The sequence below is a fragment of the Pan paniscus genome, chromosome 2 (assembly GCF_029289425.2).
Source record: "Pan paniscus chromosome 2, NHGRI_mPanPan1-v2.0_pri, whole genome shotgun sequence".
In the NCBI taxonomy this organism is placed as follows: domain Eukaryota; kingdom Metazoa; phylum Chordata; class Mammalia; order Primates; family Hominidae; genus Pan; species Pan paniscus.
This window is the reverse complement of record NC_085926.1, coordinates 56894354-56906393: the sequence shown is the minus strand read 5'-3', so window position 1 is coordinate 56906393 and position 12040 is coordinate 56894354. Positions and strand designations below refer to the sequence as shown.

The window sequence follows — 12040 nt, the reverse complement described above, 5'->3', positions numbered from 1 at the left end:
ATAGGGCAGGTGGCTAAATGAGTTAATTTCCTTCCATACCATAGCATGCTCTGCAGTAAGAGGTCAAAAATGTGCGTGACAGGGAAAGATGCCCTGGATGTTAAATGAAAAAAGAAGCAATTGGTAGAACAATGTTATCATTCTATTTTTGAAAAAAATAAGATGTTACACCCAGCAACTCGTGTTTTTAGACAGAAGGAAATGTCTGGAAGGATTACCACCAGAGGGTGCAAACTGGTGGCCCCTGGGCCAAATGTAGCCAGCAACTGTGTTATGTGGCCCATACAGTACTTCTTATGGTGATGAATAGTTGCCAGCATTTACAAATTGAGAGATTTTACATAAAACCCTGAATTTCAGGCTTCTATTGAAAAAATTAGAATGTCTGCTCACCCTGGACGATTAACCCCTTAGGAACCCGAAAAAGCTGGAACTGACCTAAGACAAAAACTCTCAGTGGTGCCCCAGTGCCCACCTGGCCTTTTCTTTCAGGTACCTGACCCCTGGTCCTAAATCCTTCTGGGTTTATGAACCTCTGTCTACGTCTGGCTTTTTAACACCAGTGCATCCAGCAAATGGGATCGGGATAGAAAAAACAGTAGGGCCTTTGGGAAGACTCACTTTTTACTTTATATACTTCTGTGTGGTTTGAATGTGTATACTTCTGTGTGGTTTGAATGTGTGACAGTGATGCTATGTTATTATTAAAATGTAAAAACCAATATATAAACATGTTTGAATACTTAGTAGTATCCTAGATGCCATAGAGAAAACTCCTGTTCCTTTTGATATCCCATTATAAAGCTCAAAATGAACGTGGACCTTGCGGATCAGAGCCTCTTACTATTGAAATTCTCCTCTTGAAGTGCCTTCTTCATGGACCCATTTCAATCCGGGAGTTCTTGCTTCTGGTCAGAGCAAGGGCATCAGAGGAGACGGCCGTGCCCTGTTCTTGCTTCCTTTTTGCAGGCTGCATCCCTTTCTCCTGCCAGGGCATCTGTTGGCCCTCTCTCTGCCCCTCCCTGCTCCACTGCTACCTGCCCTGGAGCCCCTCAAGTTTCACCTCTTGCACGAAGTGCTGCAGCCCACGGGTTTCAGTTCTTCTTTCCCATTCAGTCAGCAGCCGGAAGTTAGGTTGAATCATTCTAGGATTTGTTCATGTGAATGTTTCCTTCCTCCTCCCCAGAGAAATAAAACGTACAATGCCCTGGTCATCTCACATTTCCAGTGAATCCTTACTGGGGTGAGGCTGGCCTTGGCTGCTGGGACTCCTTGAAATGGCTTGTCAGAAAATACTCCAAGAGAGGAATGGCTGGGTGATTGAGCCTCCCTCATTTCCCAGGGCACTGTCTTTCTTCATCGGCTGAATTGTCCCCAAAGCTAGCTAATCTCAAGTTGTTTACAGGCTTGTTCAAATTTAGGACCCTTCCCGTGTAGGAGGCTGGAACAAGACGCCTTAGGAATACCTGCCCTTACCCCTCCACCAGCCACCACTTAACCAGCTTGCTTTGTGGGGAGTCAGGCTTTAGGAAATAGGGAATCCCAAGGACAATCTGAAACCCACCTCTCAGTGGACACTGTCATTTGATCTGACACTCATTACCGAGTGCTTCCAGGTGCTAGCTCCATGGTGACCCAGATGCTTGCCTGAAAGGCGTAAGGCTTTTTACAGTGATTTCACTTCCTCCTTTCTCTAAGCAGGTGTGATTCCCTCACACTTTTTGAAGCAAGATCCAAGCCTGTCAGTTCAGCTTCCAGACCTATTAAAGTACTTGGTGTCTTCCAAAATACCTTGTAGTTCTGCACTGCCTTGCTGTTGAGTTTGCCAGTTCTTCTGCCTAGAACACCCGTCAGAACGCTGCCCATGTGTCTCTGGCTCTGAGAACCCTTCTCAGACTTTGTCCCCATGAAAAATGCATTTGCCAAGCTCACTTATTTCCTGGACCCCTCAGCACTTTTTGCAAATTTCTGGCAACGTGAATGGAAAGAGCCTGCTTTCTCATAAAAGTCTTGGATTTAATCTCCTTCTGTTAGACCAGAAGCTTGTTGTTCAAATGAACCTGCTGTCTTTGCTGGGTCCCCAGACTTTACTCAGGCTTGAGACAGAGGAAGACTCTTAAAAATCCGTGCATTTGTAAGAAGGCCCCAGGAAACCCTGGGCTAAATCTTAACAGCTAAAATTTGTAATTAGGAAGATTTTTGCAAGTCAAATACTACCCCATTAGATAACTAAAATAAATAAATAAATAATTGAGAACTACACTGGAGTTACGTCTCCTTGAGTTTGAGACCCTCTGCCAATGTGCAAGGAGGGTGAGAGTGCTGTTTTGTTTGTGGGGAAGGAGTGAGCCAGGCATAGTTTTCAATCTGAAACCTTGTAGTTTCCTATGAGACAGTCTACCTCACCCAAGAGGTCTGGGTTTTTTGTAAGGCAAGGAACTGGAGCAAGATGTTCATTCTGGTGAGATCCCCACTTCATAAAACAAGAAATGTCAGCCATGAATTATTTCCATAATAGCTCTGAGCAGGAAGACCTCTTGTTATCCATGACAAAAGTTGAAAGGGAGATTTCCAGAAGCAGCTATTTTGAAAGGGCTCTGAAGAGAAGATGCCAGGTTTGCATAAGACAAAAAGAAACGGATGGGTGTGTAGTTGCTTTTGAACCGCGACTCAGTGTGGGCTCTGTATCCCGGGCAGGGCTACTGATTCTTGGGTAAAGTTCAAGTAGATCATTGATTCCTCTTTGAAGACCCAAAGCTCTCCTCCCAGTGTCCCTTCTCCTAGTGATGCTTTATTTTCTATTTCACCCCGGTGTTTGGGTCTGCAAAGCTCCAGGCAGCACAGCCGCTGCAGCCGATGGGATGCTTCACATTGCTTTTGGTGGGGACCCAGTGAGCACTGTTTGTCTCTTACAGGCTGGGGATTGTCAGTCAGAAACTGAACTTCTGGTGTACCTTTGAATGCCCAAAGAGTGCTCTGCAAAAGCAGCAGTAGCAGGAGAGGTGGGGAGCTCTTGACTGGTGCGGCTCTCAGCCTCTGACACTTGTAACTGATGGCCCCTGTCACTTCCTGTCATGCAGCCCAAGTGGCGGGGAGGAGTTCCTTCAGGGAAACTATGCTCAGCCCTGTTCAGAGAATCCTGTGCACAGGGCTCCACTGCAGTTAGGAGCCGGTGAGTCCGGGTGGATGAGGTCAGAGCGCCCCATGGTGTGGTGCTGCCTCTTTGTCCGTTCGCAGGTAAGCCCCCTGCTGCTGAGCCTGGGATGGGCCGGCTCTCAACTCCCACCCGAGCCGGGTGGGGTGGTGCCAGGATCTGAGGTGTGGGAGGATGCAGTGTTCTCTTTACCTTCCAAGAAACTGATCAGGGAGCTGCTGTTAAAAGCACCTGGGATGATGGAGCCAGATTCCTGCCTCACTTTCGTATGAATCAGAAGAGCACTGTGTGGCTGTGTTTAAGACCGCAGATGGCTTTGCTTGGTTGCGAGGGTGAGCTGAGTGGCGTGCATAGCTGTCAGGGCCTCCTTTAGCATAAGTGATTGGAGGGGAACAAAGGGAAGGGCTTTTCACGCTCTGCTGTGCAATGCTACTGTTTTAATTTTTGTAAGAGAATGGTTTTAATTAATGGGAAGGAAAAGAGGGAAAAGAAGGATGCATCCGCCTTCTGTTTTGTTGTTGCTATTTAATCACAAAGTGGATTTCCAAGATCTTCTCTTTTTCTTTGGATTGGAAGATGGCTAAACTCAGTTTTAGAAGTTCATGCTGGTTGGAGCAACTGTTTTGTAGATTTCCCTAAAGTGATCCTGGTGTTTTGAGTCTGTTTATTATTGGGAGAATGAAGTCAGATGTTATCAGTGGAGACTCAGACTTGATACCATTCTCATTAAGAACATCGTTTTTTGGTTTGGGTTATTTTGGAAAGAGTGTCTGGAAATGTTATGTTTCCATAGGTTGAAGAATGGTTAGGAGCTCTGAAGGTTACATTCCCTATCCCTTTTATTTATTTGTTTTTTGTGGAGGTAGTTGTTAAAGTTTTGGATGAGCCAAAACTGTTCTTTATTTGTTTGTTTGTTTTTGTTTTTTGAGACAGAATCTTGCTCTGTCATCCACGCTGGAATATAGTGGCGCAATCACGGCTCACTGCAACCTTGACTGCCCGGGCTCAAGCAGTCTTCTTGCCTCAGCCTCCCGAGTAGCTGGGACTACAGGCATACACCACCATGCCCTGCTAATTATTTCATTTTTTTTGTGGAGACGTGGGTCTTACTATGTTGCTCAGGCTCATCTTAAACTCTGAGCTCAAGCAATCCTCCTTGAGCTCAAGCTTCAGCCTCCCAAAGTGCTGGGGTTAGAGGCATGAGCCACTGCACCTGGCCTGCCAAAACTGTTTTTTAAAGGCAATGCCCATTGCTTTTTCTATTCTTCTCATCAGAACTATGTTCCTGGGACTGATTTCTGTAACCCTAATTCCAGCTCTTGTGTATGACCATTCTAGACATACTAATTTTTTTCAATTTTTTTTATTGTGGTAAAATACATATAACACATAATTTACCATCTTGACTATTTTAAGTATATAGTTTTGTGATATTAAATACATTCATAATGTTGTGCAACCATCACCACCATCCATCTCCAGAACTCTTTTCACCTTGCAAACTGAAACTCTGTACTTGTTAAACAATAACTCTCCATTCTTCCCTCCCCCATCCCCTGGCAACCACCATTCTACTTTCTGTCTCTGTGATTTTGATTACTCTAAGTATCTCATATAAGTAGAGTCAAACAGTATTTGTCTTTTTTTGACTGGCTTATTTCACTTAGCATAATGTCCTCTGGGTTCATTCAAGTTGTAAGGTGTGTCAGAATTCCCTTCCTTTAAGAATATTCCATTATTGTACATGGTGGTAACATTGCATGGAGCTCTGAAGGTTAACAGAGAAACAAATACTCAATTTCTCTGTGAATATATGACACTATTGCATAATTATATGTAGTACATATTTTGCATTTCATTATTACCTCTAATAGTGATTGAAAACTACCCTCTGTATTACAAGGCTGAAAGATTTGAGAGCTGTTTACTGCATGCCCCACATTAAACAGTTTTTCTTGTCAATTAATATTGTTAAACGGTGACATACCACATTTTGCTTATCCATTCATCCTTGGATGGGCCTTGGGTTGCTTTCATGTTTTAGCCGTTGTGAATAATGCTGCTATGAACATGAATGTACAAATATCTCTTAAGACCCTGCTTTCAATTTTTTTCCCGTAAGTCATTGGGGTACAGCTAGTATTTGGTTACATGAGTAAGTTCTTTAGTAGTGATTTGTGAAATTTTGTTGCACCCATCATCCAAGCAGTATACACTGCAACCTATTTGTAGTCTTTTATCCCTCACTCCTCTCTCACCCTTCCCCTCAAGTCCCCAAAGTCCATTATATCATTCTTATGCCTTTGCGTCCTCATAGCTTAACTCCCACATATCAGTGAGATCATACGTTGTTTGGTTTTCCATTCCTGAGTTACTTCACTTAGAATAATAGTCTCCAGTCTCATCCAGGTTGCTGCAATGCCGTTAATTCATTCCTTTTTATGGCTGAGTAATATTCCATTGTATAAATATACCACAGTTTATTTATCTACTCCTTGATTGATGGGTGTTCCATGATTTTGCAGTTGCGAATTGTGTTGCTATAAACATGCATGTGCAAGTATCTTTTTCGTATAATGACTTCTTTTCCTCTGGGTAGATAGCCAGTAGTGGGATTGCTGAATCAAATGGTAGATCTACTTTTAGTTCTTTAAGGAATCTCCACACTGTTTTCCATAGCAATTGTACTAGTTTACATTCCTACCACCTGCTTTCAGTTTTTTTGAGTATATACCCAGAAGTAGAATTGCTAGAACATACAGTAATTCTATTTTGAATGTTTTGAGCAACCGCCATACTGTTTTCCACAATGGCTATTCCATTTTATATTCCCACCTACAGTGCACAAGGGTTCCAGTTTCTCCACATCCTCACCAACACTTCTAATTTTGATTTTTTTTCAATAGTAGCCATTCTAATAGGTGTGAAGTGGTATCACCTTGTAGTTTTGATTTGAATTTCTCTGATTATTAGTGATGTTGAGCATCTCTTCATGTGCATTATTGGCCATTTGTATGTCTTCTTTGCAGAAATGTCTGTTCAAGTCCTTTGCTCACTTTCGAATTGGGTTGCTTATTTTTTTTGTTATTGAGTTTTAGGAGTTCTCTACATATTCTGAATATTAATCTCTTTTCAGATATATTATATGCAAATATATTATCCCATTCTTTGTGTTGTCTTTTTGTTTTGTTGACGTTGTTTAGACATACTTTTTTATTTATTTATTTTTTTTAAGGAGACAAGGTCTTGCTCTGCCTTGCTTGAGCCCAGGCTTGAGTGCAGTGGCACAATCATAGCTCACTGCAGCCTTGAACTCCTGGGCTCAAGCAGTCTTCCCACCTCAGCCTCCTGAGTAGCTGGGACTACAGGTATGCACCACCATACCCAGCTAATTTTTAACTTTTTTGTCAAGACCAGGTATTGCAATGTTGCCCAGGCTCGTCTTGAACTCCTGGCCTTAAGTGATCGTCCCACCTTGGCCTTCCAAAGTGCTAGGATTATAGACGCAGGCCACTGCATGCCCCCCAGATGTATATTTTTAATACTTTGATGTGACTGGGGTAATTTCAGCCTTTCCCCATCTCACTCACCTCACTATTTGTTCTCTTGACAAAGAATAATTTTTGAGTCTTTCAAGTATGAAAGTTGACAATATTCAAATGATTGATTACATGTCAGTGATAGTTAATGCAATGTTAATAACAATATAATACGATAATAACTTATATTTATTAGATGCTTATCTAAACAGTTTACTCAGATTTGCTCATGAAAGTCTTACAACACTGTAGGGATTGGCTATTATCATTATTCTTGTTTTGCAGATGGCAAAACTGAGATTTACAGAAGATAAATAATTTGTCTAGGTCACCTACATGGTTAAGTAGTGGATCAGGTTTCAAACCCAGGAAGAATGGATTCAGAAATGATGTTTTTAGCCATTAGGTGCTATGTGATAACTTTAATGTGGGGTCCTTCCCAGATCTCCTATTATGTGCAACATCTGCAGTAACACTTTGCTTTCCAGTGATTTGGTAAGTTATCCCATTTTGGTGAATGTTTGCTGTGGTCCAGTTAGTGCCTAAGTAAGAGGCACCTATGACAAGTCACTACTTTCTCTGGACTCAGTTTCCCCACTTGTCAAATCAGAGATGTCTCTAAACTCATTTTAGCTCAGATATGAATCTAAAGTATGCAAATATCTTGCACAAAAAGTCAAAAATAGTTTTCACATCTGCCCTACTTCAAAGTCAAATGATTTAATGAATGATTTAATGAATGTGTTTAAGTACACATTTCCCAAGGATATCAACTAGAACTCAAAATGTAATTGGCTGACTAGCTACTTTATTCTGCTTATGAACATATATATGTATATATATATATAATTTTTTTTTTCTTTTAGAGACAGTCTTGCTCTGTCGCCCAGGCTGGAGTGCAGTGGCATGATCATAGCTCACTGCAGCTTTCACTTTTTGGGCTCAAGTGATCCTCCCCCATCGGCCTCTGGAGTAGCTCAGACCTTAGTGTGTAAGGGCTTAGCAACAACAGGACTCTGAAGCACCTATGTCCTGAGGTAAACATGGACGTAGTTTGATTTTGTGGAGGGAAGGAAGCAGCATATTCGATGCAAGGTGGAGACTGCATTTTAAAGCCACTATTCTAGCCATGTTTTCACAGCTTGCCCAGGACGCCAAGTAGGAGCCATGGAAGGGGAAGTTGATTCAAACCAGATCCTAAAAAGGCCTCTCTTGATGGAACACTCAGACGTGTGACTCGGAGCGGGCAAGGTCAGAGTGGTGACCCCAGCTGTTCACCGGGACAGAAACAATGGTTGGCTTTAGGACCTAAATATAGACAAAGTGGATGTCACTTAGGGAAACTCATTCCTGATACTGGCCAGGGTGGGCAGTTCTCTTGGGAAGCAGCTCCTGTGTGCCAACCCTTGCTCTGCCAGCCTTCTTTTTCTGAATATCTCAGTCCATATTCTAGCTTCCCTGCATTCTTTGGGCACCTGCCTCAGCTTGACAGCTTTGAAATAACCCATGACAGTTCCTTATTTCCCCATCTCTCCCTTCCAAGTCTTCCTTGCAGTGCTTACCACCTCTCTCCCTTTCCTCTCACAGACCCCACCCAGCCCCTGCCATAAACCCCAGGTGTCCTCTCCACCATATTCCTTGTGGAGGGACGAGAGCACTGGGCTAGGAGTCAGGAATCTGAGGATCAAGTTCTGGATTTTGCAGTTAACCCTGGGCAATGCTAAACTTCCCCAGTACGAGGTTCTCCAAGCGGAACCAGTGGAGACGTAGCCATCAAGGACTGAGATCCTGGAGGTTGCAGCCTGAAGTCAAATCCTCACTGTCACTTACTCTGTGACCTTGTTCAAGTTCCTTACCTCTCTGGGCCTCAGTTTCTTCACCTGCAGGATGAAGATGCTGATAGTACCTGCCTCATATATCAGGAATTTATAAGATAATATCTGTGAAGCGCTTCAAACAGCTTATCTTGTTAGTGCTCAGAAATGCTCACTATGATTATGATTGTGATTTTTAGGAAAAAGAGACTTGAAATAGATCAGTGTTTCCCAAATTTCACTCACATTTTTCATATCCACATACCACCGGTACTATTATTTTTCAGTTACTGTATTTCTTTAAATTATCTCTTTTTCGTTTCTGTTTTTGGCTTTTTAGGTTTGGGTTTTTTGGTTTGTTTTTGTTTATTTTTTAGACTTAGACACATCCTAAGCAGTAATAGCCCTGAAATCACAGGTTGGAAATGTGTTTCCTAAAACATATTATAATAAATATATACAGGTCTATTGCATATGGTCTGAGATGATATTATATCACCAGTGGGGTCCACTTTCCATGCTTTGGGGACTGCAGAACCAGTGGCTCTGAGCATCTGAGGTCCAGTTTGCTGCCTCTAGTGATTTTGACTGTACTCATCCCATCTTTCCATCAATCAGGCACTGCCTGAGAACCATCTTTGTGCTGGATTCTGCGCCAGGTGCCAAGGTGGCCAAAATATGGGTCTTTGGAGTCCCCACTATCTTCTTTGAATGGAACATTACCAGCCCAGAGAAAATGGGGGAGAGAGGGACACACACAAAGTGACCTAATTTCTGAAACTCCATCTTAAAAGTAAGAAAAGCCAGGGCCACTCTCCCTGCCTGAAACCTCTGGAGTTGGGTAAAGGAGATCGTCTCAGTCAGCTTTTGCTGAGTAACAGCTACCCCGAAACTCAGTGGCAAACAATAACAAACATTTATTTTTATGCTTATAAGTGCGCAAGTTGGCTGGGGTGGTCTGTCCTACATGGGTTCATTCTGGACAGTGCTACTCACGTATATATTCTTCTCTTGTGGAGCAAGCAGAAACACATGATGTCTCGTAAGATGTAGGCTCAGAGTTGGTACACTGTCTCTTTCACCTCACAGGATCAAGCCATGGATGTCAGGGAAAGGCATAAATATTTGCTGAAGAATAAATTGATCTACCACCAAGATCATCACCATTTACTTACTGAACCCACATTTACTGAGTGTGTATTGTGTGAAGCACTCTGCATGTTGCTGGGAGTGGGGGGTGTTAAACGTAGTAACAGTAAGTGATGAAGGTGATGAGAACGCCTATCCCAAGGCCCAGCATGTATTAGGTCCTAAATGAATATGTGATGAATGATGATCTACTGGTACCTCTTGAGTGCTGACTAGTGATCAGTATTTCACAGGGATTATTTCGTCTTATCTTCCCAGCCCTCTTGGGCAGATACAGCAAGCTCGGGTCAGACAAGTGCAAGGCTGTTAAATGCTTGTGATCTTCTGATATGAGAAAGGGAGAGTTGATGGAGGTATGGCAGCAGGGAGAGGCCACATGCCATGAGACCATCCCTGATGCTGGGGAGAGAGGCAGGCTCTGCACCAGCCAAGCACAGGTTCAAATCCCTTATGTGTATATTTCCATGCACACTTTGTGGACTGTTTTGGGCACAAACTCTTCAAGCACCCACACATACTAAGAATTTAACATGGTACTTGGCCTCTCATAGTTTCACTACATCACTAGCCCTCTGCCTTCCTGAGTTCATGTGTATCTTTGAGTATTCTCTTTAGAAAACTGCACATAGTTGTGAAAATGTCTGTACGGCCCCCTGGCTCCTGGTGAAGAACTCTGCTCTAATTTTTCACTCCATCCATTCTCCCTTCTCCTTCTTTCTCTCTCTTAAGAAATTACTCCAGAAGCGAAGCGGTGTTTTTCTGTATTTGTCTGCCAGTGTCAGGTCCAGGGTCTGACTCGTATTAGCTGCCCAATGAGTGTTTTCTAACTGAGTGAGAGAATAAAGATGATAGTGTTGATGATACCTTGTTTGCATGTGCATAGCATCAGGGAATTTTTGAACTGAATGAGATAGAACATACATGTGCATGTGTCATTATGATAGAATGATTTCTATTCCTTTGGGTATATACCCAGTAATGGGATTGCTGGGTCAAATGATATTTCTGTTTTAAGGTCTTTCAGAAATCACCACACATAGCATCCAACCCCTTTATTTTCTGGATTATAAAACTGAGACTGGATTATAAACCTTACCCAAAGGCATACAGCTAGTAATAATAATATTATGATTATAATTAACATTTCCCCCCAAGCAGATACAATTAGATCTCATTCCCTCAGTACCTTTTCAGAATACAGGGTCCATTCTGATGTATCAGTTTTATGGATCATGTTGCAAAACTGAGTTGTCTTGTCCCTCGTATCTGAAGCCAAAGACATGGATGAGAGAAACATATTCCACATCTCAACTGCAGAACCATTATTGGGTGAGCCCCTTAGGGCAAAGTGCTTGTCACCTCACCTCTTTCTCTGGATCTCCCCTTTCCACTCTGTCCTTCAGTTCTTGCCCAGAGCTGTGTATACGGACGCGGAGATGGGGACACTTGTGCTGAGGCTGGTCAAGCTGTGGGTGGAAGGTGGATTACAGACAGAGCAAGGGAGGAATTTGTTCCTGCAGAGTCCTGGAAATCTTATTTGGAGCTGTTCTTCTATTCTTAGTTTTGAAGGCACTTTGTTCTCTGGTGCATTGTTTTAACAGCCATCAGGAAATCAGTCCCCGCTCGGGGTCACTGGTGTCTGCCTGTGGCCGCCCAGGTGGGAAGTGTACTGGTTTGTTGCAGGGTTGATCCTTTGTCATCAGGATCATTGTAGCCCTTTCTCCTTTTGTTGCCCAGCCTGTCTGCATGGGGCAGGGAAGGGTAAGGAGGCTCTTTTTCTTTGTAGCAATGATAACTGTACTTCTTTTGTTCTTTTAAGTTCAGGGGTACATGTGCAGGTTTGTTTTATAGGTAAACTTCTGTCATGGGGGTTTGTTGTATCGATTATTTCATCACTAAGGATTAAGCCCAGTACCCATTAGTTATTTTTCCCGATCCTCCCTGTCCTCCCACCCTCCACCCTCTGATAGGCCCCAGTGTGTGTTGTTCCCCTCTGTGTGTCCATGTGTTCTCATCATTTAGCTCCCACTTATAGGTGAGAACATACAGTATTTGGTTTTCTGTTCCTGCATTAGTTTGCTAAGGATAATGGCCTCCAGCTTCATCCATGTTCCTGCAAAACACATGATCTCATTCTTTTTATGGCTGCATAGTATTCCATGGTGTATATGTACAACTTTTTCTTTATTTAGTCTACCGTTGATGGGCATCTAGGTTGATTCCATGTCTTTGCTATTGTGAATAGTGCTACAACGAACATACATGTGCATGTGTCATTATGATAGAATGATTTATATCCCTTTGGGTATATACCCAGTAATGGGATTGCTGGGTCTAATGATATTTCTGTTTTTAGGTCTTTATTATTATTTAGGTCTTTCAGG

At 42.7% G+C, this 12040-nt stretch overlaps 1 protein-coding gene across 6 annotated transcripts in view; it reads left to right on the top strand.

Annotated features, from left to right (window-relative positions):
- Window positions 1-12040, top strand: part of ARHGEF3 (Rho guanine nucleotide exchange factor 3) — a 344332-nt gene that overhangs the window by 152329 nt on the left and 179963 nt on the right. Inside the window, exon 1 of one of the 6 annotated variants that reach the window (XM_003818715.6) lies at window positions 3109-3237. The exons of the other annotated variants lie outside the window; for them this stretch is intronic. Within the exon in view, the coding sequence (XP_003818763.1) occupies window positions 3187-3237 (51 nt within the window). The 5' untranslated portion in view covers window positions 3109-3186. Of the gene's footprint in view, window positions 1-3108; window positions 3238-12040 lie in introns of those variants that run through there. 6 annotated transcript variants of the gene reach the window in all.